Genomic DNA, 27,983 nt, shown 5'->3' on the forward strand with positions numbered 1-27,983 from the left:
AAAGTGGGTTATGTGCTACTGTTACTTTGTTCAAACTTGCTGGGCCACAAAAACATTCCAAATTTCTACAAATAATTTATTTTGCTGAACTACGGATGTTAAGTTAGCTTGGTTTTCTGTTCTTCATTTTAGGGTCTGATTTTAATGAATCTCTTCAAATATGTAAAGCTCAACTTTTTCCTATTCTAAAATTTAATTTTTTAATGAATAATCCTCAGGTAAACTTTACAGTTATGGTGATCAACAACAAAAATTTCATAAACATTTTATTTTTCTCAAAGGATTTTATAAAAATATATTAAAACATTTTTTAAAATGAAAATGTGCCATTAAAATGAGTTTTGTGAACTGAATAAAAATATTCCAATTATTAAAAAAATAAAATTTAAACATAAAATCATTTTATTTGGCAATGACATACTTGCAAATTATGTATCAGTTTGGACTGCACTATATTACTAACCATCTGCAATTACCTAATTTCATTCCATACAGAAAGTCAACAATTCCAGAATTTCGCTTCTTATTGTCTTCCCGCAAATCTAACATTTCCACATTAGAATGTTTTCTCCAAACATTGCAATGATCTTTTACATTTTTCCGCTCTTCATCATTGTCGCTGTTTTTGCTCGATTTCCGCAGAGATTTAATAGTTGTGCTCATTCTACGCAGCAGTCCTTTGCTCTGTGGACCATCGAGGTCTCGGGAGATCTCATTCAATCGGTCACAGGGAACAGCATCTTCCGGAAACAGACGCTGGACATCTGCTACATGGACATTATCGTCAACCCGTTTGACCACTGTCTTCTTCATCTGCCGGCTTTTAGGCAATTTAACGAAAGTCTGTTTGTCACCCATATCATTCAGGTCTGGGTTAGAGGCCGCTTTTCTGAGCTTATGTTGGTGTTGTTCTTGTAAACGAGATTCCACACACTTGGGGACATGAAACAGGTCAGCGGAACGAGTCTTTTTAATCAGTCTCTCCTTGGTCTTTACCGACTGCATGCCAGCAGGTCGTTTTGAAGAAGCAGTGGATTTACTTGAGGTAATGTTGGAACTGTCATCGTTCTGACTAGATCTTTTAGAAGCCGATATACAGTCGCTACTGTCTGAAACAAGCACGTCCGGAGATGGAGGTTGTGTAAGTTCAATAATCTCATACGATGTGAAGCTTTCCTCCTCGGGTTTCACACTAGGAGAGCTTGGAGTGCTTGATGATTTTACATGTTTGTTGTTTACTGATGGCAAGCCAATGGGCTGCGGTGGCCGAGGGGGAGGTTCTGTGTTCTGTTTGCACTTGGACGGAGGCTGACTGCTGACAGGAACAGTGGGGCCCGCACCATTCACAGGACACTGTGATGGCCACAACTGAAAGGAGGACCACAAACAAAACACACAAAATAAACAAAAATCTATTTTAAAATAAGATACATAAAAAAAGACAAATAAATAGCATGCAAATAAAGAGAACTGAACACCTCTAAAACCAATAAAGATTTATCTGTTGTTAAAGTTCTTGAATATTTTTCAAAGATATTTTCAAGAAAGAGTAATTTTTACAAATAAGAAGAAATAAACTATTTGTAATGAATTTTTTTTTTTTTTTTTAATTTTCTAAAAATGATAAATATCAAGTTTCATTAATGATTTCATTACCTATAATGTTTGCAGCTCACTTAATAACTTAAATTGTTTTTATAAAAGTCAAAGAACAATCATGGTGTATTTTAAAGAATATAAACTGATGATCAAAAGAAAGTATACCAATTATTTTTATTATAAATAAACACAATACACGTTCATGGAAGTTTAGATAGGTTCCAGTATTGTTCGTTATAATGCAATCAATGATGAATAGTCGCACATTGCTGCGTTTGGGCGATGCCGCACATGCAAAATGAGTTTATTCATCAAATTTATATTGCACGAGAAACATGATACTCGTGCACATAAGGGTGTAAAAAAGGGTGCCATTGCTTAGAACATGCCTCAGTCAACAGTAAAACACCAGAGAACATGGCAAGGCTAACTGCTGAAGAAAGAGAGAAAGCTATTGGTATGGTGCAGTTGGGTGCGAGTTATGCCCATGTGGCAAGAATCCTGAATTGCACAAAATTGACGATCACCAGGTTGATACAGCGTTACAGGGTGACTGGCAGGACCGCATACAGACCATGAAGTGGAAGACCCCGCGTCACAACAGCCAACGAGGACCGCCATCTCCACATCTTACACTTACGTAACAGATTCCTCACTATGACGTCATCTGCAGCAACTGGCCTTGGACATGTCATCAGTCATCACACTGTATGTCGTCGACTATGACAGCATGGTATCAGGGCCTATCGACCATTCAGAGGGATGACATTGACGAGGCAACATCGACTTCGACGTTGGGCACATCAGTTTCAACATTGGCAACATCGGAACTGGCAACGTGTACTCTTTTCTGATGAGAGCAGGTTCCAGTTACTCAGAGCTGATGGCAGGACTCGGATATACCGACGTGCAGGAGAGAGAACAGCTCCGTGCTGTGTTCAGGAGACTGAACCGTTTGGTGGTGGATCTGTGATGGTTTGGGGCGGTATCTGTGGCCAACAGCGGAGAGACCTTATTGTCATTTAAGTAAATCTGCCCGACGTTGGGTCCATGCTTGCATACTTGCACATGGTGGACATACACGCTATTGAAACATGTTCTTTGTGGTCAAATTTATTCACCTTCGTTATGAGTGGTCCTTTATGAAATCGCACATTTCACCCCTAGTGCTGTTGTGAACTGTGATATTATAATTTTATGGGTTTTATTGAGTATACTCGTGTTTATTTATCGCCAAATTATTATACTTTCAAAATATAACATTTGCATCAACTTGTGTTTTGTGTTGTTTTTAATACTTAATAATTAATTGGTATACTTTCTTTTGATCATCAGTTTATATTACAGACATTATTAGGATTCATCATAAAAATGAATGAAGACTCTTGAAACTGTGTGAACTTTAACAATACCCTTCTGTTAAATACCAATGTAAAGTTACTAAACAAGAAAAAAACAGAAACGAAACTCAAATGGGTATAAAATAACAAGAGACAAAAAATAAATAAAATGCTAAATTCATTCAAAATCCACCATGTATAACATAAAATAATATTTATCAACTATAATCAGCGCCCTCAATAGTTTAAGATGTAGCAGGCTACAACAGTGATGATAGCAGGCGGCAAAGCGGGGGTCTGGGGGCCCTCCCCGAGAAACATTTGAAAAATCGAAGAAATTAAAGAAGAGAAAGCACTTTTGTTTTTACCATCAACTAAAAGTAGGCGGCGGCAAAAGCTGTTTCAGGCGGCGATTTGCCGCCGGAGACCGAGTACTTTTGAGGGCTCTGTATAATATGTTAACAAATGAAGACAAAATACTAGAACATTTAACAAAAGAAGGTTGAATACAAAAGTGTAAAAACAAAAGATCAAATGATGGCAGAGACCACTGTTCACTTTAAAGCACAGCTGAGAATGTCATCCTGGGTTTCCACGACACCTGTCAGTGGCTGTCATTCCGATTGATGTCTCGTACACCTCAGTGAGACAGGATGTAGGCCATTTTCCATTCAGAAAGCAAATTTAAAACAATAAACAATGAAGCCAGCGATTGGCAACTGTTAGTTTGTTAACATGGTTACTTACTCTCTTCCTCTGATCAAAGTACAATACTCTGGGGACACAACGGCTTAAGCTGCCAGCCTAATTTATAAATATTTCAATGCATCAAATCGTAATGGAATTGTCCTGTTATGCACTACATAAATTTATTATTTTAAATCTAAAATGCAAACTAGAATGACTACCCCCACATGCTGAACATTCATTAAAAAAATATGAAAGTCAAGCTTAAAAAAGAATAATGAGTTAAAAGCTATTAGAAAAACATTTAAGCAAATTCCAAATAACCATGACCATTATAGGAATGTAACTAGAAAAACTTCTAACAGAACATCAGAGAAATTTAAACCAATGTTAACAGTTCTAAATGACCCTGACCGTGTACTGGGAGTGTGCACTATAATGTGGTGAAGACTGATATAAAATAATAAAACCATCCACTAAAGGTTGAAGGATGAACAGCAATTACCACAGCCCACACTGGAAAGAATTTTGTTTTAGCCAATTTTCAAATATGTACAGTAATTCTTTGAAAACTATTCAAAATAAAAATGTATTAGCCAAATACTGAATATTGAAGTAGCTTTGTAGAAAAATTAGCAATTTGGCTATGAACAGAGTGAGCACTGAATTCAATTAATTAGAGAAACTAATTGCTGGAGTCAAATTGGTGTGCACTGTAAATTAGTGAACATCCATACCAAATATGAAATCTATTCATTAAAGGATTCATCTGTTAATGGCACTCAGACGAACTTTAAACAGACTTTAATCAAGGTTATAGATAAAAAAAATATATAAAAAATTTAAATGTGTCGTCACTTCTTCATACAATATGATCATATATGTAGCAGAACGATGTCTTGAAAATTTTGAAGACAAGAAACAAGTGCCCATGTTTCCCAAACTTGAGCTAAATGTGGACATGGTAAGACAACCAGATGTCCAGTCACCCAGACTTAATCCGTACCTGTGACATCACATTATTGCTCTAAATGTTGATTATGTTTAAGAATTTACAGCGATGAACAAAACCATTTGAATTTTTTTTTTGTGTTCAGGTCATGGATTCAAACCAACAATGGGCTGAACATAAACATTGCAAACAGGCCCTAATCTTGCCGGCGAAATGAGAATTTTTTGGCTCAAGTCGCCGACTTATTCTTAGCAGTATTGAGAAGTCGAAGTGGCAGTAATATTCTGGACCTAATCCGATTTAAAAAAATGAAATTACACAACAGACGTCAACACCCCAACTTGTTTATTGTCATAGCTCACTTGGCACCTTGTCGCTGTATGTCGGCCAGTGTTTTTACTTTGGCGCCAGACTGTATCCTCGAGTAACGGGAAATGCTTTCTGTGCATGCGCACTACAATGTACGATTGATTTGTTCAATTTATTATCAAAATCAACCAACAAATGTTAATACTCAAGCCAGCTTCTGTTGTGAAGAGATTAAATACATGTCGTAGTCTAATGCTGACATTCTTCAGATACACCCGTAAATTGCGACTATTTTTGGGTTTTTTAAAGTGACACGCGTCAAACCATGTACTGTGAGCAATCAAGCGTTGTTAATCCTCGGCCACATTCAGGTCAGTAATGCCAGAAAATACTAATTAATACTTTAATTTTACCATAGCGGCACATTATCAACTATTTAATAATATCACGTTTTTAATGAAACATGCAACTTTTGTTTTAAATTTTATTACCATCAATATATTACTATTAGAACTGAATGTAAAATTCTAAATTTTTCCGATTAAACACGGAAATGTTACGAAAAGTACCAATTAATGTTAACTTCACCTATTTTTATCAAACTTCTCGCCTTTCTTCTGGGAAGGGAGAAGTCACATCTCCTACTTTTTCAATTCTAGATTAGGGCCTGGCAAATAAGTACAACACTTTAGCCCACAAGGCTACATGTATGCATCATCGAATGGACATGTAATTTAAGCCATATAAACCAGATACTAGTGATGAATTCATACAGAAGGTTGTTGAATACTAAACTGGAAATGATAGATCACTATTTTAACACATGTATCATGCTTAATGACAGCATCCACTGCTGAGAATTTACTGGCTGAATCATTTAGGTTACATTCAAAAGGATCTTGTCCTTTTGAGTCCTTAATTTTGTAAAAATTCTTGGCCATTTTAACCAATTTTTAAATCAACAAAAATATATTGGATTAAGTTTGGAAATGCATTCAAAAGAATGGATGCATGAAAAATAATTAACTCGCCCATCTGGAGCTCATTCATCATGTTTTATGAATTGCTTACAAATGAAAAACTTTTCTTTTTTTGATGAGGCCAATATACATGAGAAAACAAAACCCTAACATCCAATCCAAACCAAACCATATTCCCTGAAACGTCTTCTATACACAGTTAAACAAACTGTTCAGCTGTGGCACTTTAACTTGATGAGGTCTTGGGTAGTTTGCAAACCCTATCTCTCTTGTCATGTAATGATTTAAAGATTACGATGAGGTAGTACAGCAATAGCTACTTAGTTGGGGGGGGGGGGGGGGGGATGAAATGGTAGTGTAACATCAGCATTACACACAATCAACAATCCTTCTCCCAGATGATTGTAACACTATTTCTTGTCATTCCAAATCACTAGTTTAAACTTCCTTTATGAAATCATGCATATCCACTTTCTTTCTTTTCGCTGGACATGAACAGAATGCAGGTTTTGTCTGCTGATAGCACACTTTATTCACCAGCAGTGGCATAATTAAACAAAATTGTTGTTGGCAAAATTAAATGACATAACCAAGAATTATGCATCATTTGTGATGTTTAAGAATAGTAATGATATCAGAAGAATGTACAATATAAACAGTAAAGGTAAACCACCTTGTAGAGCTAGCTAGAATCTGAGTAAAAGCAGAGTGCAGACACAGTTGAGGGGAAACAACTGCTGTCTGACAGCATGTCGTCGACAATCTCACGGACAGCCAGTGCAACTACGTGACAATATTACAAGCTACTGGACAGACTTGTTCATCTCTATACAGTGCTGTCACACGACAGACCACAACACTGAAGACTAGAGATAGTCACACGGTCATACAAGTATGTAACAGTTCATCAGCACACAATACACCACATCCCTTAAGATAGCATACAACACTGATAATATTCAGAAGGAAGGTGATGAGATATAATACAATAAGCTAGGTCAAATATTTTGAAAACGTGACACATTATTAACATCATAGTAGCCAGCAGCCTAAATCACAGATACAAATATATAAGAATGAATCATATAAAGATGACCTAACAGTACCAAAACAACTCAAATTTGATAACTTGAACACTTTAGTTGTTAAACGTATAGATACAGCGGCCTGACAGACCTGCCACACGCAATTTTTGTCTGGAAGATTTTTTCTTTAGCTAGAATGTTTTTTACAGGTGCAATGTATTGTTAATCATTAACAAAAGAAAATTTCATAATTTTTATTGCACTACAGTAATGATAAGAAATGCTCAGATTTAAGTATAAACTGAAGTTAAAAAAAAAAATGTCTGGCAGATCTGACAGAAAATATGATTGAATATCAATGCATGTATTTCATTAACTTATAACATATCCATTTTTAATATCATTATGACAAACATTTTATGAAGTAAAAGCCCAAGTCCATATATTAATAGACAAACAATTCACCCACTATTTGACCGGACATGCACACCTTGAAGACAAACTGACACTCAATGGTTAGTCAGTGCCCCTAGTCCCACCACACCGGATCACAGAGTTAATCAGTAGATGTCTAAACCAGCGACTATAAAAGATAAATCTTACAGGGTCTGTGGTTGGGGACTTGCACTCCTCTGAGTTTGGCGGACATCCTTCAGCATTTGTCGGCTTCTTACTCCGGGGTGACCTCGGGGCTCTCTGGTATGGATCCATCGACCCTGAAATAACAACAAACTCTCTGACCATCCTACAGGGCAAGCTGCTCTTAGTTCACAAATTGTAAAAATAAACACCTGACTGATGTTTATTTAAACATTAAAATAGTAGTAGTACATGTTGTACCATTACAAACATTGTTCATTTTCCTACATGTAAATATAACTTCTTAACTACAATCCTACAAAACAATGAAAACTAAGTTTAACCTGTTGAAAAAAAAATAATATTAATAATTTTAAACATTTTCTCTTGTGATCACGAACAAAAACTGATAAGTGATATGTGCAACAGTTATAATAATACATATCAAGAAATACTTTTGTCCAGATCATTTTAGGTGGCATTTTCACTAACCTCAATTCATTATCTATCTCTTTTTTCAGCATACAATTTTTTTTTTTTATATGCAGTGAAATGTCACATTCCATTACTATTACATTTTGCAAACTCACCAATTATAAAACTAACAATGTTTTAACTCACCATACAAATCTGGAGTACCCAGATTCAAGAGGCAAGTTTTCTGTATATAATCTATAATGGCTAATCCCGATTCATTGCCAAATGCTAACCTGAGAAGAAAATATGAAAATTTGGTCAAACATATTACAAAATATAGGAAGTCACACAGCATTTTATTAGAAAATTTGTTTCTAATTTTCGTTATTATTCATACTTACCTAGTACTAGCACAACAACAATGCTATACGACCCTGAGTTATAACCTCCACTGCAGAATTATCTCCCCTTGCCGGATGTATAACCGACACCCGCGCATGGGTAGACGGTATATCCTCGTTATCGATTCAAAGTCCGGAATGACTGAATCAAAAAAGACCTCCCTCGGGGCGGGTGGGAGGTAACAGTTGTTGTGCTAGTACTAGGTAAGTATGAATAATAATGAAAATTAGAAGCAAATTTTCTAATAGTCTTATTCAACTTACCGTACAACAATGCTATAACAGACGTGATATAACACCGTTAAAGCACGAGAATTTAACATTAAAGGGAGGAGGTAAGAAAACAAGGACTTACCCATTCAACCAGTAGTGTTCGTCTCAAGTAATGATACAGTGAAAAATGTCAAAGTGACTTTTAACTTGAAGAACTACAACCCCAATTAAAAGTAAACCAAGTTAACAAGGTGAGGAAACCTGCACACCAAGTAATGGTAAAAGACACTCGACTGCCCCAGATAGTCAACCATCCACCCCCCACTCTCCAACCAGGTGGTGAAGAACTATCTCCCAGAAAGACTGCCGCTAGCGACCGTATGAAATAAGGGTCACCCCCTACTCGTGGCCCTGCGCACCGAAATGACTTGCTGCCCTGCAATGACTGATTGAATCCGCTGAGTTCCGTCCGGACCAACAGCCATATCATGGAAGTAAAACCGGTCAAACGTGTGTCGACCTTTCCAAAACCCCGCACTCATGACCTTGAAAATGTCCAAAGAATCATGGAAATTAAGGGAAGCAGAAATCGCCCGAATCTCATGAGGTCGAACGGAGAAATTCCGCAGAAGATGATCACCCGCCTTCTCATATGCCAGTTTGATGGTTGCAGCAATCCATCTCAACAAAGCATTCTTCGTAATGTCTCCTGGTTGGCGTGTGAAAGAGATAAACAGTCTCTTAGTGTTTTGCCGGAGATTTCTAGTACGCTCCAAATAGAATTTCAAAGCCCGCACCGGACTAAGAAGTCTATCAGAATTATCCGCAGAAAGCGTACGAGATAAACACTGAATGATGGCTGGAGGAAACTCTTCCCCTGGCACCTGGTTCTTAGCCACGAAAACAGGATCAGTACGTAACGTAACTGACCCGTCCGTATTGTAATCCACCAAATCATGCAAAAAAGCATGAATCTCACTAATACGACGGCAAGCCGCTAGTGAGACCAGAAACAAAGTTTTCCACAACAAATGACGAAGACTGGCGAATTTCAAAGGCTCGTGGGGCTTGCCTTTGAGTGCATGCAGAACCAGAAAAACATTCCATTTAGGCAAAATGGAAGGCTTCTCACCGTGTTTTGCAACGACTTAAGCAAATCATGCAACAGGAGATTCGTTGAGAAATCTTGACGTCCACACTGCCTCAGAGTAGTGAAAATGGACGACCAGTGACTTCTCACTGTTTGAACCTTCAGCTGTCTTTCTTGGACAAGAGCCAGAAAGTACTCAGCTAAGTCATTAACAGTAGGCGACAAGGGATCCACGTCCCTCTCAGTCGCCCAACGAACCCAAGTGCGCCAGTGACACTGGTAGACCCTCTCCGTAGACTGATGCTTCGAAGAGGAGACGAGCTCAGCAACCCGTTTAGAAAAGCCTCGGTTTCGGAGGGAAACCCTAACAACCGCCATGCGTGAAGTCGGAAAACCTACGGCTTCGGATGCCACTCTGTCCGACGCAGTCTCTGACTGAGCAGATCGGGTATCAACGGCAACCGCACCGGCTCCTGCACTAAAAGTGACATGAGCGGAGGAAACCAGGCTTGAGCTGCCCAACTTGGGGCTACGAGCGTGACACGACAAGGTTGCTGTCTGATCTTTGCCAGAACCGTGCCAAGCAGAACCGGAGGGGGAAAGGCGTAAAAATCCAGTCCCGTCCAGTCCATGCTCAACGCATCATACTCCAGTGCCAGTGGGTCTGGTACCGGCGATACAAACACTGGCAACTGACTGCTCAGGCGTGTGGCAAAAATATCGAGTTGAGGACTCCCCCACAAATGAAGAACTCGATAAACCACCGTCCTGCAACATCCACTCCGTCTGAACCGGGGAACGACGACTCAAAGCGTCCGCCAAGACATTCACGGACGAAGGAATGTGTTTGGCCGATAACACCACTCCCCAATCGTCACACCATTCCAGAATCTCCAAAGCCGTAAGACTCAATGACAGGGATTTGGTGCCTCCCCACCAATTGAGGTACGCAACAACCGACATGTTGTCCGACCTCAACAAAATTCGACGTTGTCGAATAACAGTCCTGAAATGGAGACAAGCACGGCGCTCTGTTTCCATCTCCAAAGACGCGTTGGCCGAAACGGCGCACTCTGACACCACAACCAACCCTACACCAGAAATCTGGTGTGACAAACGGCGCCGCGAAGCGGACTTCATTCTAGAGCTAATCGACCCCTCCACAGAAGGACTGATAACCCTGCCCTCATCAGCAAGATGGGAGTCGGAACCGAGAGACACAGTCGTTCCTGCCACGACTGCACTCACTCCGACTGATGCCCCCGTTACAACCGTAACAGGCGCCGCCTCCACTGACGGAGGCAAAAGTAAATCCTCAGGGGGAACGGAGCCCGACCTGGAAGAAACCTTCCCTGCTTCGGCTGAAGCAGGGAGCAACAGCGCCCCCTCCTCGCCAAGCGGCGCTTCGGGTTTACTGGTATCACCATGAAGATGGCGAACAGAGGAGGAGGTGCCCTTGCACCTACCACTTGTCCGCGAGCTCTTTGAACTGGACACCGACTTGCCGACCGACGGCAAATCGGTATGGAGCACGACCCCGGAGGTTGCTACTGTGCTCCACCCGTCCTGTTCACGTCTGATCATCCTCTTATGCTCGGCGTCTTTTGACAGCTTCTTAGCCTTCCCCCACGTGGAGGGGGACCAATTTACACAGATATGACACTGGCGTTCAAAACAACAAGAACGACATAACAAATGCTGATCAAACTGGGGCAGTCGTTTAAGACAACCCCCCTCGACACACACAACCAACCGGTTGGAGCCCGAGGAAGCCGTGTCAGACATTAACCCCCTGTGTAAATCACCCAAAAGACCTCGTATGACAAGAGTAAAACAAAATTACAAATTAATAAACAATTTAACAATTTGACAAAATGTTTACTACAGAACTTGAACACGACTGCAATGGAGGACTGCAGAATAAAAAAACGAGGATATACGGTCGACTCATGCACGGCAAGGGGAGATAATTCTGCAGTGGAGGTTATAACTCAGGGTCGTATAGCATTGTTGTTGTGCTAGTACGGTAAGTTGAATAAGACTATTACTAATTTAACAAGACTAAACACCTATAAATACTCACCACTAAAATGTTACGTCTACAATTGTATTTCAAAAGATAAAACTGCTATGAATTCTGTTTTATGGCAGATGCTACAATGCAGTTGGCAAGCTGATGGATCGAACAGGCGAGTTGATGAAAAGTGACGAGTTGATAAAAATGGGCAAGTTGATGAAAATGACAGTCATTGAAATAGATACCATTTATGATCAATAACAAGTATTGATGGAAATACTAGCGATGTTCAAACAAAATGCCACTTACAAGTTGATGCATATGCTAGTGATTTTGAAATACAATACTACTTACAATCCATAAGTAGAGTTGATGAATAATATGCTAGTGATATTGAAATCCAGTATTACTTACAATCCATAAGTAGAGTTGGTGAATATGCTGGTGATATTGAAATCCAGTATTACTTACAATCCATAAGTAGAGTTGGTGAATATGCTGGTGATATTGAAATCTAGTATTACTTACAATCCATAAGTGGAGTTGATGAATATGCTGGTGATATTGAAATCCAGTATTACTTAAAATCCATAAGTGAAATTGATGAAAATGCTAATGATGTTGAACCAGAACACTACTTACAATCCATAAGTGGAGTTGATAGAAATGCTAGTGAGATTGAAATCCAGTATGACTTACAATCCATAAGTGGAGTTTACGGAAATGCTAGTGATGTTGGCAGCCGGATCCCCATCCACAAGGTTCAGCATACAGACCAATTCGGGCTGAAAACCTGAACTCCATTTCCATCCTTTTGTTTTCACTTTTATTGATGTGCTTTCTGTCTGCTAAAAACAAAATACATATCATAGATGGTACACAATGTTAAATGAAAATCAAATTAACATCGACTGTCACATTTATTACCTTTGTATAGATATATACACATACAACAACTAGAAAAAGTAGATGACTAATCTCAGCAAACCTCCAAAATATTGTTTTTTTGAAAAATAACTTTCTATAAATTTATGTCAAATCTTACTAAATGCATAAAATTGTAGCTTAAACATAAAACAACATGACTAAATGCAAATCCACGTTTCTTGCACATATCTTTTCATGTAGCAATGGTAGTAAATGCAATGAAAATTCATCTACATTGAAGCAGATGAACATGAAGACTATACCACAAGAGTACCAGATAGACCGAGAATGACAAGGCTCTCACTTTGGTTGGGTCTGACGCGTTGCTGGAATAGGACCCCATACTGCTACTCTGCTGGGACGCTACAGCCAAACTTGGTCTAGGGTACTCATACTCCGGAGAATCCAGCTCATCGTAAATCTCATACACTATAGACACCTCTAAAACCTGAAGTAGTTGTCAACATTTTAAAAATCATTTGGAAATAACACATATATTGATATATAGTTTTCATACAATTTTACCCAAATATCAAATTTTACCCACTTGAGAAGTGCAGTTTTTCACTCTCATAGATTTTTTTCAAAATAAAGACTAATAGATCTGAAATAAAATTAAATATAACTCTGCAATCCCAATCCCCATCTCCAACCCATAAAACCCCCCCACTGATATAGAGCAAAAGTAGATTTTAATGGGTCAGTAAAAGTCACTACATCAACTTTTTTCTCACTACTCACTAACATCTAACCATTAACTCTGTGTTCTATCCAGGCAGCCAACAGAAGTGGTAAGTGACAAACATGACCAACCATGTTACTAATTAGTCAAATAATTCAATGAATTTATCTTGTTATTAACTAAACAGTCTTTCCAGCTATGGTTATCTTAAAAGTTTTTGCAGTGGTAAATATCATACAATATAAGAAATTTATCATAAAATAAAATGAATACTGTAAAAAAAAAAAAAAAAAAAAAAAAAACCACAAAAAACGTTTTACGATTAATTTTACAGATATTTTTAAAATGGAATATCTCTGCAATTTTGGTAATCAGAACAGAAAAGATATTTTTGATCCAGTATCAACTACATAAAATGATACATACAAAAACATAATATCAATTAGACTAGCCCAAAGTAAGAGATATGACTAAAAGCTATGGAAGTATATGGTGGTGAACACAGATACTTACTGGGATTTCAATGTTTGCTTCTTGCTTGCTGAAGCGAAACAAGATGCAATGCGTAGCACCAGCGATACACATCATGCGACTGTCCTGTAACAAGTAGATTATCTGGATGGCAAACGGGTCGTCATCTTGTCCATCCTGTGACTTTTTCGGTTTGTCAAACATTTTGGCAGTTTTTAATTTGTAGAGGACCTGCAACATCACTGAAACGAAAAATCAACTCATTAACATCTATTCCTTTGTTATAATTCAGTAGTTCATTCATTTGCAGTTCCCTCACACCTCTATTCTAAAAGATGATACTGACTTTCATATGTACAAGATTAGATGATATTATAAAAGGATTCAATATACTGAATCAAGTCTTTTATTCTTACTGCTGACAAGTTCTGCTGCATGGTAAAATCTGTACTATTCCAAAACATTTAAACCTTAGTAATAGTGTACATACATACAGAAATATGCACATTTGCACTCACATAAACACACACATATATATATATATAGTTGTTAATAATGCAACTTATAAAGAAGGTAGAAAGTAAATACAACAAACCTGCTGAAGCATCCCAGAACTTTACTGATCCATCAGCATGACTGAAATCAAATCACAGATTTTCATTCCTGTCGACAATGACATTCTCAATTATAAAATGCAAACACTGGTATAGAAATGTATTAATTCAATTAGATTTAAATAATTAAGCTTACCCAGTATTAAAATCTCTTCATAAAACATAATTTAAAAAATATAGATATAATTTAGGCAGTAATAATAAATTTTACACACACTGTTCAATTAACTATTATCAAACACAATATAACAAGAAGTCACTCACCCAGTATAGAAATGTATTAATTCAATTAGATTTAAATAATTAAGCTTACCCAGTATTAAAATCTCTTCATAAAACATAATTTAAAAAATATAGATATAATTTAGGCAGTAATAATAAATTTTACACACACTGTTCAATTAACTATTATCAAACACAATATAACAAGAAGTCACTCACCCAGTAATGATAATTTCTGGGTAACTACAAGCTGTCGTTCCCCATTCTCCACCTTGTATCGGCCACCTCTGAAATCAACAAGACAGACATCAACATAGATTAAATTGTACAACACATCACTGGCATAAATCTGGCAGGTTCAGACAACAACCAAAAAAAAACCTAAAAAATAATTGGATTTTCATCCCGACATATTTTATTTACAAGAGGGCTATTTATAGTTTTTTTACAAAGCAAGAAGAAATTCATAGCAGTATATAATACACTACTTTCAGTATTTTTTTTTAGGTTATTTAATTATTCAGTGTGCCATTACAAACTACAGTGTGACTACAAACTACAGTGTGACCGTTTCTGACAAAATAAGATAAATGATGTAAGTGATTGCCTTTTCACTGAAGCCACTCTTCTTCTGTTTGAGTCCGACAGAGTAGAGCGCGGGGATGAGATCGTGCGGACAGTCTGCGTAATACTGACAGGCCGTCACTGGAGACTCATGCAGGTCCATTGGGTACGGGTTCTCAAAACACGGGTACCTGGAACACCACAAACACACGTACTCCTTCAGCTATAGAAATATACCATCACACCTACACCTGGGCCCGTGCTTATTAAACTTTTTAGAGTCCCGACTCAATCTTTAATGACATCACACACATGCAATTTGTACGCCATTGTGATGACATTAAAGTCTCAGACTGGACTCTAAAGGTTTTATGAGCACCGGGCCATGGACATCAATATCAAACATTTCCTGTAACAGTCTTTTACAAATGTCATAACTTTGCTTTATTCACTCTACACTCGTATTTTTCAATGAAATTAAATTTATATACATGCTTTTAACAGATGATGCAACACAAAATTAGTTACCTGTAATATTTTTGGCATAACCCATAAATGGTTGAGGCAGAGGCCTGAAGTAAAAATTTAAATTTGGCCAATAACACAAATTACAAATATCAAAGTAGCACACTTCCAAATAATAATTTTTAAAATGTTAATTGCTTGTAATTTTGTAAGTAAACCGGCCTCAGTGGCGTCGTGGTTAGGTCATCGGTCTACAAGCTGGTAGGTACTGGGTTCGGATCCCAGTCGAGGCATGGGATTTTTAATCCAGATACAGACTCCAAACTCTGAGTGAGTGCTCCGCAAGGCTCGTGGGTATGTGTAAACCACTTGCACCGACCAGTGATCCATAACTGGTTCAACAAAAGCCATGGTTTGTGCTATCCTGCCTGTGGGAAGCGCAAATAAAAGATCCCTTGCTGCTAATTGGAAGAGTAGCCCATGTAGTGGCGACAGCTGGTTTTCTCTCAAAATCTGTGTGGTCCTTAACCATATGTCTGACGCCGTAAATAAAATGTGTTGAGTGCATCGTTAAATCAAACACTTTTTTTTCTTTTTTTTAAGTAAATTTATAAATAACTATTTACAAATATTCCTACATATATTAAGTGAATGAAATTACTAATAGCAGTAATTCAGTTTTACTTTTCCAGTAAGCTACCCTCTGTAGACAGACTTTTGTAAAATTAACAATCAGCAGTCCATTTATTACAAAGAATATTAAAGTGCTCTGTATTAGTGAAAAGAGTGCCCTGTAATAGTGAACAGAAACTTGTCCTAATAGTCACTACCATTCTACTTATTATGGAGAATAATAGTTTATTACACAGCAGTAGAAGATATACCCATGGGATATTTTCCATAAATCACAATGTGAGTTATGCCTTGAGATGTCATGACCTCTACTAGCTGATCAATGATGCAACACAGCACATCATATCAGTCATTAGCATTCTGTCCTAACAGTCACTAGCATTCTGTCCTAAGAGTCACTAGCATTCTGTCCTAAGAGTCACTAGCAGTCTTCCCAAACAGTCACTAGCATTTTCTCCCAAGAATCACTAGCATTCTCTCCTAAGAATCACTAGCATTGTCTCCCAAGAGTCACTAGCATTCTCTCCTAAGAGTCACTAGCATTGTCTCCCAAGAGTCACTAGCATTCTCTCCTAAGAGTCACTAGCATTCTCCTAAGAGTCACTAGCATTCTCTCCTGAGAATCACTAGCATTCTGTTCTATCAGTCACTAGTTCTGTCCTGAGAGTAACTAGCATTCTGTCCCGACAATCACTAGCATTATGTCCAGACAGTCACTAGCATTGTCCTGACAGTCACTAGCATTGCACTTACCCTGGCGAGGTGAGGTCCACCACTACGAGGTCATTTTGCAGCAGCACCACTATGGCATAGGGTTCATTGAAATCTGCTTCATAAAACAAGCATGGGTTAAAACTTGAAGATATATTTATGCTTTACAGATACTGAAAGTAATACTAACAAAAATATAAAATTAAACAAGAGGGTTTTATAAATTTAACCATCCAATTTACTTCCCAACTATCAAATATATAGTTTTATTATAAACAAATACAAACAATATATTGGGAAAGGAAAGTTGCATGCTCTCTCACTCACTCACTCACACACACACACACACACACACACACACACACACACACACACACACACACACACACACACACACAACACACAACACACACACACACACACACACAAAAGAAACGAGCTGAAGCTTGAAGTACAACTGGTATAACATGAATATTGAATGAAATATCTATTTAAGTTACTACTGCTCATAATGTAAAACGGACACATGTAACTTCAGTAACAGATACACACCATTAGCCCAGGGAGTTTCCGATAGAACAACAAAATCCACAACGTTGTGTTCCATCTCTAGTACCGTGGTACTCTTCCCATTCATGACTGTGATGCTGGGAGTACGTCCTGCACGGTCGTACGACATCCCACCAGAAAATATCACCAACGGCTCACTAGAAGTAATCCAGGGCATAGAAATCAACATTACATTGTACCAAAATAAATTGTCAAACTTTACAGTCTCTTCAAAAGTGCATGGGTATTGAGAGCTCTCGTCAAATAATTGTTTTCAGGTAGCACTAAAATCCAGAGTTAGAAAACATGTTAACATTTTTCATCTTAGCTTGGCGGAAATTATATAGTTCACTGCTAAATGTTGAACAGCAACTACTAAAATAAACATAGTTAACTAACACTTCACAATCACTGCTTAGAAACAAGCAGTCTGATCCTCCTTAGTGTATGTTTGAATTTCATTTTATTACATTATTTTGACTTTAACACCGTATTAAAAGAAATATGGACCAGACACAGGAACAGCAGAAGCAAGTACACATTGGGGGTGCTGACTGTGATCAAGGGTGAAAAACAACGTGTCTAGGGAGTTCAGGGGTATGCTCCCCTGTAAAATTGATGTCCTGAAATGCAATTTCCTGCATTCTACAAGTAAAAATTTTCTCTGCTTTAAGGTTTACTACCATTAATATTTTTGATTATGAATTATACCCTGCAGACATTGGATTTCATTTAATGTGCAGTAATCAGTGAAAAGTAGCTTGCAGTGGCCTAGTCATGGTACACAAAACAGCACCTTCTCAAGTTGTACTTCCATTCAAGGTTTGATGATCCAATATGATAACATATGCCTCAAACAAGAAACTTAACAGATGGGTTGATTGACAGACGTACTGATGGATAGACAGAATGCTACATCATAATATGACCTATCAAAGAAAGGTATATAATTTTACTATCTTATTGTCTATGTTTGGGAAGAGATTCAAATGACAAACACTTACCCATTTCTAATAGACTTCCAGTCAACTCGTGTGATTGGTTTACAAGGATCCGGTTTACCATCCTTGCCAAATTTGGCTGAAATAAAAATCAATTACAACTATCAAATGCAACCGAGTTTGATTGAAAACATATTTTATTGCATAAACAACAAAAGGATTGGGCACAAGTTTGCCTACTCACTAGGCCCTCTCCTTAAAAACTTAAATAATTTATGGTTAGTAATTATATATAATATGGTATAAAAGCAGCAATTTGTGTCATAATTAGAAAGTAGTCATTTAAGTTTGTATATAACCAGGACTTTTAGATTGGGAGATTTGGGGCTGCAGAGGGAAACATTCTTAAAAGCATGGACAGTCGAATGTTCTTCAGGGGATAGGATAAAGAATGACACTGATAATATGGCTACTCAAAACAATAAAAATTAGCACACAAAGTGTTGCCTTTACTTACCATGTGGGTACATGACATTGATCGGTTTCTGTACTATTTTAAAATTCCATGTCGTAAGACTGCCATCTGAGTGACTACACATGAACTGTTTCCCTTCATGGTGCCAGGTAACTGACCGCAACGCCTAAAACAAACAGCATTCACTTCAAAATACTAGCAAGTTAAAGTCATTTCATATTTTCACTTCTGACCGTATAGATGACAAGTTCATTTATTGGGGAAAATACGAAAGTAAATGTCAGTGAACAAATGCTAAGTCAATTTTTTCAAAGATACAGACAAGACTAACAGACAAATATCACCAATTTGGTTGAGTAATTAAATACATATGTAAATAAGCTCATAATCCTAGATAGTTGTTTACTGCAAGTAATACACAAGTATGTATGACATCAGCTCATAACTCTAGGTAATGTATTGGCTAAGAATTGAATGATAAATTATGTTTCTATGACAATTATTACATGTTATTTCCGACTCCCAAGAATTACATTATGTATTGCCCGAGAATAAAGATGAGAATGTTGTACTGTTTAATGCTTATCATGTTTGGTTATTTCAAAGGTGACAGAGAAGCACGTTGCTCATTCCCGGCATGCACCAGATGAGGTTCACTGACACTGATTGGAGATGATACATTACACAGACACTCACCTCAGGGGAACTGTATCGACTTTCAGCTATCTTGTTTTTAAGGTCCCAAAAGACGATGGTTCCAGATTCAAAACCTATTAGGAGCTGGAAGAGGACATTGAAAGAGTGAAAATCAATGTAACCGTGTATGTCAAAGCAGCAGAATAAACCTCTTGTCGATACATCCAACAACACAACACTTCCGGCTACCTTGTTAATCAAGTGGTAAAACTCAAACCAATTGCTTTGTCAAAAGTTGATGGAAAAAAAGAGAGGAAATTTTGTAAGTTCATATGTCTCTATTACAGTGGTATACAAACCAAAGATAGACAAACACAATGGTGATTCACTAACTACAGCAATTATGTGAAAGAATACAATGCAGTCCTTATGGTTTGATATTTATATGCTCTTGCTCACTGCTCTCCTAACCTGTAGCTTACGTATCTGACTCAATATTACGGTAAATTTGACATCGGAAGCAATTGCTCTCCTATATAATTTCAGGAAAGTAGTTTATTGATCACTATCGATATTCAAAACATAAATAATGACAATGTTAATTATTCTCAAGTTCAGTTTGAATAATTTTTTCCTGAATTTTCAATATGATCCCAGTCACTGACTCAACTTTATTTTACTTGTAGGATATGCAGTAAAATGGTAAATTCTTCACATCCATATATATTATCTGCAGAAACAAAGCATCACACCACCAAATAGGCGTAGTTTAAAATGTGCTGTGATGCTGTGAAACAAATATTCTTTTCCTCTCTTTTGCTTTCACAACATGCAATAAGGTGGGGTCCACTACATACTCTTTATAAATTATTTAGACACATGTACATTAAGAAGGAAAACTTTTTAAAATGTGAATGGAATGGTAAAATGTTAAAACACCACAGTCTACTATTGAATGTTTTTGTTAATACAACATGGGCAGCTTATAAAGATTTCTAAACATCCATGTTTAAATTCAATTCAAATTGATTCTTCACTGAAAATATTTAAATCAAAATATGGACTGAAGTGATTTTTAGTTTGTCTAACACTTATTACTACGTGTTAAATGCGTTTGGTGTAAATAAATGCCACGCCCACCTTGTTGGGATCCATAGGGTTGTCACTTAGATGTACTATGGGACCAGGATGTGTTTTCCTAGATCTGCAAATATGAAATACAACATAAATTGAGTCAACTGAATTCTCAACATACTCCTCCTACACAATTTCATATTATAACTTATCCCAATGTTACACGTTAACTGAAATATACAGTGAAACCACTCACAACCAGACCCTCAGTGAAGCAGAATTCCCTCAAAACCAAACGTGTTCACTGTCCCTTTTTAAATATCAGTACAGAACACAACCATTCTAAAGCAGATAACACTTACACTGAACTTTTAACTTGGTCCAATGGATGTCCAGTTTAGAGGAGTTTCAATGCTCTTTGCTTATTTAAATCATGAGCACATGTATAACACAAATTCTCTATGAATTGAATTAATATCTCAGCAGATCTACAGAATCAAATCAACCCTCTACATTAAATGTTCCATCTAGGAGCCAGATGGTGCTTACTTGTACTAGTTTTGCCAAATAAAAAAAATGGTCACATATGCAACCAAATTGGTCGCAATGTAGAGGGTTGCAAATGCAGGTAATGAACGAGGTGTTCCCAATGACAACAGTGGATAGCTGACTTTAGGAAAAGATGCAAGGTGTTCCGGTAACAAATTCTTCACTCGATTCCCATGTGGATGTAAGTGTTGTTAGTTTGTTTGTTAACGAGAGCAGTATTCAAACATAAATAAGCTATGAATTGCTGAGCATGCAATATTTCCATCAATTGTTTCCAAATAAATTTAATTACATGTATATTAACGCCTACAAATATCATATTCTAAAATATATGACATAAATACACCTCATCAAATAAAATTTGGTCTGGCAGGTTTTTATAGGAGATGACAAAATTTCTAACTTGCTGGACCAAACATCCAGTAGGAATTTGAGCCAATTTTGACCCCTGATATGCCATTTTCTCTTTCATTATTATTTCTTTTTCTATAGAGCTCAGATAGCCTTCCTTGATGAGAATGTTGAATGCTGTCACACCAGAGGCAACTTACCAAATAGAAAATGTCACTCTATTGATCTGCATTGTGCAAAAAGCTACTTATGCAAAAATAGATCTTACAGCTCAATTGCTTTGTTCCAGTTGATAACATATCCGGAAAGAATGAAAGACTCTATGTTTACAACATGCACATTTCCTCGTTCTGTTCCTATGTACAGCCACTTGCTCTGGAAGGGCAGGTGACAAAAAGTGATTCTGAAAATAAAACAAATATTGATTTTCATACACACAAATTAGCTTCAGATTACTACTGTATAAGAACTACACTGTACATGTATGCAAAATTACAGCCTGCAAAACAAAGCCTGGATTTATTTCCGTAGTAAACTGTGTGTGGTAAATATGAATTAGTAATGTCACTGAGGTCAATATGAATTAGTAAAGTCACTGAGGTCAATGGTGAATTAGTAATGTCACCGACGTCAATATGAATTAGTAAAGTCACTGAGGTCAATGGTGAATTAGTAAAGTCACTGAGGTCAATGGTGAATTAGTGATGTCACTGAGGTTAATATGAATTAGTAAAGTCTCTGAGGTCAATGGTGACTTAATGTTGGTGTGATAACTTAAATAACACCTGAATCACCAGTTTAGCATCGGGGAAGGTACAATGTGGCCGGGAAAAATAGAAGAGATAGATATCAGTTCAGTTATACAACATACAACAAATAATAAATATACTTAATGCTCAACTGTTGTTCTCAATAGATGATTATTTATAATTAAAAACACTTTCAACATCTGATTGGTAAGAGTCAAACATTCTGTAGTCCATCCCAGCCTCCATGAATAATGTTTGGTGTAAATAATTTCAGTTTGATCTGACGTAAGAAAAAAGTATAAGTGTTTTGGAAATAACAAGAAAAATAATACAATTTTTGTGTGCAATTTAGAAAACAATCGGTTCAGAAATAAATAACTTGTAGTACAAATACCATAATAAAAAAATGGCAATACCTGTGGGAAGGACTATAGTTAATGAAAGCAATCAACAAAAGAACAATAACTCATACAGCACTGGTTGTGACAGCCATGAGTAATTGAAATAGTAGTAACCAGGTGATTAAAATATGTTTTTTACGCAGATCAAATGAACTATCAACTGGCTATCCTGAACAAACCAAAATTAATGTATCATATTGTCTGCACTTAGCAATTAATATCTCAACTGGAAGGAGCAGATACACTATGGGGTTAAAAAGAAATGAATCTCTAACTGCTGAAAACCAAGTATTAGTCATCATCCAAGCAATTTTTATTAAAATACCCATGGGATATTTTATATAATGTGAGTTACGTCTTTAGAGACCTAATGTCCCCTTCAGTTGATTAACAGTGTCACTCCGTATGACTCCACACAGCATGTCATGAAAAGTGTTCACATTGAGCTCTCATTTCATACTTGCAGTCAATTCTCAAAACAGAAGTTAATCAATAATTTAACAAAATACATATAGGAATACTTTTGGTAAGCCTTGAATACATTCACAGTATTGTTTATGTAAACCATCTATGTGGTGTAGGTATGTAAATTTTATTGATAAATCAGTTGACTACCAGACGACCAAATGATGTCATCTCCGCTGGTCATCTCTATGCATTCTCGTGTTATGTTTATTTATGTTGGAAGTAATGGTCCCGATTTTCAACGATATACAATTGAAAGCACACTTGTAATATAAACGGTCTCTCATGGAAACTGTTTAGTATTCTCTACATAATTTTACATACTGCACCTTTTTTAATTATCAGGGTATGTACAATTACATATTATACCTTTCTCTTTGAAACTTCAGTGAATGTATAAGTATACCTACATACTGTACGTTTCTCTTTCAAACTTCAGTGATGTGTATGGATAACTACATATTGTATGTTTTACTTTGAAACTTTGTGACTGTATATATATGTACAAGTACATACTGTACCTTTCTCTTTGAAACTTTGTGAATGTATATATATATATGTACAAGTACATACTGTACCTTTCTCCTTCAAACTTTGTGAATTTATATGGGTCATTCCGTGTCAAATCACCAAAAAACCCAGATATTTTAAACCCGACTGTCTCAGATTTTTATGAAACTTGGTATACTTATTGATTGGGATCCCACAGCACTAAATTCCAAATTTTAGGCCAATCGGACCATGTGGATCACGTGACCTTGAAATGACCTTTCTTGTAATTTAATCTCCCACATGTTAACTAAAACATATAAAAGTTTCAGAGGTGTAATATTCTTTGTTTAGCAGCAATACACATTCAAAAATTGCATGTCCATGAAAATAACACCTTTTCTGCCATTAACGTCTGATTAGCTATACTGAAGTAAACCCGAATGACCAATTCCTGATGCTAGGAATGACCATCTCTCTTGAACACCGAGTAATACATTGTAGGCCTACATGCTATGATCATATGGTATCAAACTACTTCCTTCATTGCCTTCTCACCAGTTCAGCAGTCACAGAATCATTCGGTCACCCACTTCCCCCCATAGTCTTGTAATTCTAGTATCATCCTTTTTACTCAGAGAGTACATCCGTCGAGAAGATGCAATAGAAGGTGTATCATCTCCATGCTCTTCTGAAATGTCCTCAACTAGCCCAACCCATGCCTCATTGTCATACAGACAACAAACATAGTTTTGCTTCTTGGCTTCAATGGGAGGCTCCTCTGGTAACTGTCATATCATCCACAGAATCCTGGACAGATACTAGTTCTGGTGGGTCACTCTGCAGGCTCAGCTTGTAGGCATGCATCTTTGACTTAAGACACATTGGGTCTGTGTAGGGACGCTGCAAACTGGCCTTTGTCAGCAACTTCTTCACCGTCCCCCCAATTCCATCACAGGCACTTTTGCCATGGCTTGTCGCAAAAAAGTTCCATTCACCTTCCAACCCAAAGTCCTCTTCATGATGGCACAGGTTAACAAAATTGTTCTTATTTTTATACTGTCCAGCACAGCCGTTAGTGAAATAATAGATCATTTTCACATGAGGAAACTCAGTCTGAAGGTATGGAATAACAACACTCAAGAAAGCATACACAGTTACAGTTGAGTGCTCCCTAGTGTCACTCACTACACAAATGTTACGGTGTTCGAGGGTTCCATCAGCCAACCTGCAGTAAGGATGTAAGGTAGCCTGTTTATTTTCCCAGTGGAAACTCTGAATCTCATCCTGAACAACGTACGAGAAATTTTCCACAAAATCACCTTGCAGGACAAAGTCAATGCTTTCCTAAATATTAAATCTAGCCCTGAAACCCTTTCAGTAAAGTTAAGCAGGTCAGAAAACTAAAATGGCAGCAGAGTACATGTATCATTGCCAAAGGCCCACAAGCCTTGGGTATTTGGGTCAAACTTTTCAAGTATAAATCAGTTAATCAATGTCAAGGTAGACCTTGTTCACACTGTGCCGAAGACTGGGTGTACAAATACATTGTGTAGTACATCACTGGATGAAGCCTGGTTTCAGACTGGGTTGTACTGTAGTTGATTGAAACCTTGTTCAAAACCATTGGCAAGGCCATATGACATGATAAAATTACTTAATAGGTTTTATGAAGAAAACATAATACTTACATATCAACATCTGACAAAGTGTCCAACTTGAAAGCTTCAGATTGTCAAAGAAATGCAGATCAAGAAACTTCTTTGTCTTAAACTTCTAATTGCCATGTGCTCAATGGGGATTTCCCCAGGGGATTTCAAGGAGTACCTGACATGCCTGAAGCCACACTTCCTGTTAACCCTTTGGGCCTGATTGTGTAGAATCTCTCATGCCATTTGACATCTTTTCATATCCTTCAGGCATTCCTTCAGACATGTCAGGTGGATTTTGACTCCAAAGATGAGTTTTTGGTCTCAGAGAAGTCTATACATGTAGAAAATGTACATTGTAATGCATTGAAAGAAAGAAGTGTTTTATTTAACGACGCACTCAACACATTTTATTTACGGTTATATGGCGTCAGACATATGGTTAAGTACCACACAGATTTTTTTAGAGGAAACCTGCTGTCGCCACATAGGCTACTCTTTTACGACAGGCAGCAAGGGATCTTTTATTTGCGTTTCCCACAGGCAGGATAGCACAAACCATAGCCTTTGTTGAACCAGTTATGGATCACTGGTCGGTGCAAGTGGTTTACACCTACCCATTGAGCCTTGCGGAGCACTCACTCAGGGTTTGGAGTCGGTATCTGGATTAAAAATTCCATGCCTCGACTGGGATCCGAACCCAGTACCTACCAGCCTGTAGAGCGATGGCCTGCCACGACGCCACCGAGGCCGGTCCTGTAATGCATTGTATCAATCATCTGTGCAGGTATGCATTTTTTTAAATCTATATTGTGGCTAAACAAAAAAAGATTACACCTCTGAAACTTTTATATGTTTTAGTTAACATGTGGGAGATTAAATTACAAGAAAGGTCATTTCAAGGTCACGTGATCCTCACAGTCAATTTCAAGGTCATAGCAAAGGTCAAACGGTCAGTGTACCCCCAACATTCTCCAATCTGAACAATAATGGAATCCTTGTCAAATTGCCTTTCCAACAATACCAATTTTATGAAGATTGGCCCAGTAGTTCCTGAGATATGAGGGTTCAAAGGTTGGCGGCCACGCCCATTTTGGCCGAAAATCTGAAACTTTGGGGGCTGTATCTCCCACACCACTGGTTCAATTGGCCTAAAATTTTGGTGCTGTGGGATCCCAATCAACAAGTATACCAAGTTTCATAAAAATCTGAGACAGTCGGGTTTAACCCATTGGGTGATTTGACACAGAATGACCCATATATATGTACAAGTACATACTGTACCTTTCTCTTTGAAACTTTAGTGAATGTACAATCTCAGGCCTTTTTTGGCGGAAATTCCATAAGTGAAGACTGTCGTCTGAGCAAACCGTCACAAGAGCACCCTGAAATAGCATCATGTTTAAAAATAACTATATTACATAACAATGATGAGGGTGATCTACTTGGTTTGTATAGTTGATATAGGTTGTTATACATGTTAAATACAAAGTAACTATAAATGATAAACAAGAATTCCACCTGACTATATAACACTAGCACAATAGGTCAAAGAGTTGCAAATGACTCCAGCCAATTGCCAATGCTATATTTGAAATTGGTTAAATGGGACAGATGTCTCAATCAATTCTACACAAATGGTAAATTGGCTATACCTCAGTGACACCAAATTGTTTTTTAACTTCAAATTCAAGGATCAAAATGTATAGATTTAGACTTATAACCATTATTAAGATTGAAATGAATGTTCAAATGCTTCATAACTTGAGTTATTACCCTAGCAGGCAGTCATAATGTGGAAAATATTTTTCATATTTTCTCAGTGGGAAATATTCTGCATTGGTTTAACGTACACTGCTATTGGAAGATTTGATGCTTACAAACCAATCACATTGTCGGTACCACATTTGTACATATGACGTCATCACGATTTGGCAAAGCACATAAAATGAGGTCCGACGTAAAGGCTTTGTGTTTACATCTTTCTAGTTTCAGTGTTAAATTTGTAATAAAAGGGTAGTTTTATGCAATTAATTCTATATTTTTTTATAACACTGGTTTTTGAAAATGATCTGTGAACAGTGATTAAAATACAAAGTTAAAGCAATACCCAGAACAGTAAAGTAGTTTACATCGTTTCTATATACATGTACGTGTAGCCACTGTATATTGAAAATAAAGGCTTTTAAAAATCCCAAATAGCAAGGGTAATAAATGGAATAACAAACTTGGTACCAGTTATTATCAAATTTATGTCCCTCGTGAAACGATTTTCACTTGTCACTCGCTAAAGCTCTTCGCAAGTGAAATTATTTCACTTGGGACATAAATTTGATAATAACTGGAAACTTGTTTATTATCCTCTATATCAGCTATATGGGTTTATTACGTGGGTAGAGCCACTATTGGTATTTCACTCATTTAAAATGATCCCCAGAAGCCACACATGATGCTTTGCTAAAGGTTCGTCAGTGAAGCATTAAATTGCACCAACAGTGAATGTACATGTATACCATGCACTGCTCCATGGACAAATTCAATCATCAATATTTTCCATCAGTATCTAACATAGCTATTGCCTTTAATGGTCTTTTAACAATCTGTCATGTTCAGTTAGGATTCATGTAAATCACACTGCAAATGTAGCAGGATTCCATGCTTTCATGAATCCTAGATTAGTATAAGCCTGCAGGATGGAATCCTAAAATATCTATATTATAATTCCTGGAGAATCCCGTCACAAAAAATCTCCAAATT

General features: G+C 37.2%; 1 protein-coding gene across 4 annotated transcripts in view; it reads right to left on the bottom strand.

Annotated features, from left to right (window-relative positions):
* LOC121371784 (syntaxin-binding protein 5-like) overlaps nucleotides 1–27,983 on the bottom strand; it is a 93,222-nt gene that overhangs the window by 26,765 nt on the left and 38,474 nt on the right. For 2 of the 4 annotated variants that reach the window (XM_041497924.1, XM_041497922.1), the window contains exons 4-20: nucleotides 26,511–26,611; nucleotides 21,742–21,876; nucleotides 20,640–20,703; nucleotides 19,560–19,643; nucleotides 18,906–19,029; nucleotides 18,452–18,527; nucleotides 17,451–17,605; nucleotides 16,941–17,016; nucleotides 15,133–15,280; nucleotides 14,745–14,812; nucleotides 14,285–14,325; nucleotides 13,732–13,931; nucleotides 12,841–12,984; nucleotides 12,309–12,457; nucleotides 8,093–8,181; nucleotides 7,496–7,608; nucleotides 477–1,368 (exon numbers count right to left, since the gene is read on the bottom strand). In XM_041497924.1, the coding sequence (XP_041353858.1) occupies nucleotides 477–1,368; nucleotides 7,496–7,608; nucleotides 8,093–8,181; nucleotides 12,309–12,457; nucleotides 12,841–12,984; nucleotides 13,732–13,931; nucleotides 14,285–14,325; nucleotides 14,745–14,812; nucleotides 15,133–15,280; nucleotides 16,941–17,016; nucleotides 17,451–17,605; nucleotides 18,452–18,527; nucleotides 18,906–19,029; nucleotides 19,560–19,643; nucleotides 20,640–20,703; nucleotides 21,742–21,876; nucleotides 26,511–26,611 (2,659 nt within the window). The remainder of the gene's footprint in view (nucleotides 1–476; nucleotides 1,369–7,495; nucleotides 7,609–8,092; nucleotides 8,182–12,308; nucleotides 12,458–12,840; nucleotides 12,985–13,731; nucleotides 13,932–14,284; nucleotides 14,326–14,744; nucleotides 14,813–15,132; nucleotides 15,281–16,940; nucleotides 17,017–17,450; nucleotides 17,606–18,451; nucleotides 18,528–18,905; nucleotides 19,030–19,559; nucleotides 19,644–20,639; nucleotides 20,704–21,741; nucleotides 21,877–26,510; nucleotides 26,612–27,983) is intronic. The other 2 variants (XM_041497923.1, XM_041497925.1) reach the window with 2 other exon arrangements.

Source organism: Gigantopelta aegis, chromosome 4 (genome assembly GCF_016097555.1).
Source record: "Gigantopelta aegis isolate Gae_Host chromosome 4, Gae_host_genome, whole genome shotgun sequence".
Lineage (NCBI taxonomy): Eukaryota > Metazoa > Mollusca > Gastropoda > Neomphalida > Peltospiridae > Gigantopelta > Gigantopelta aegis.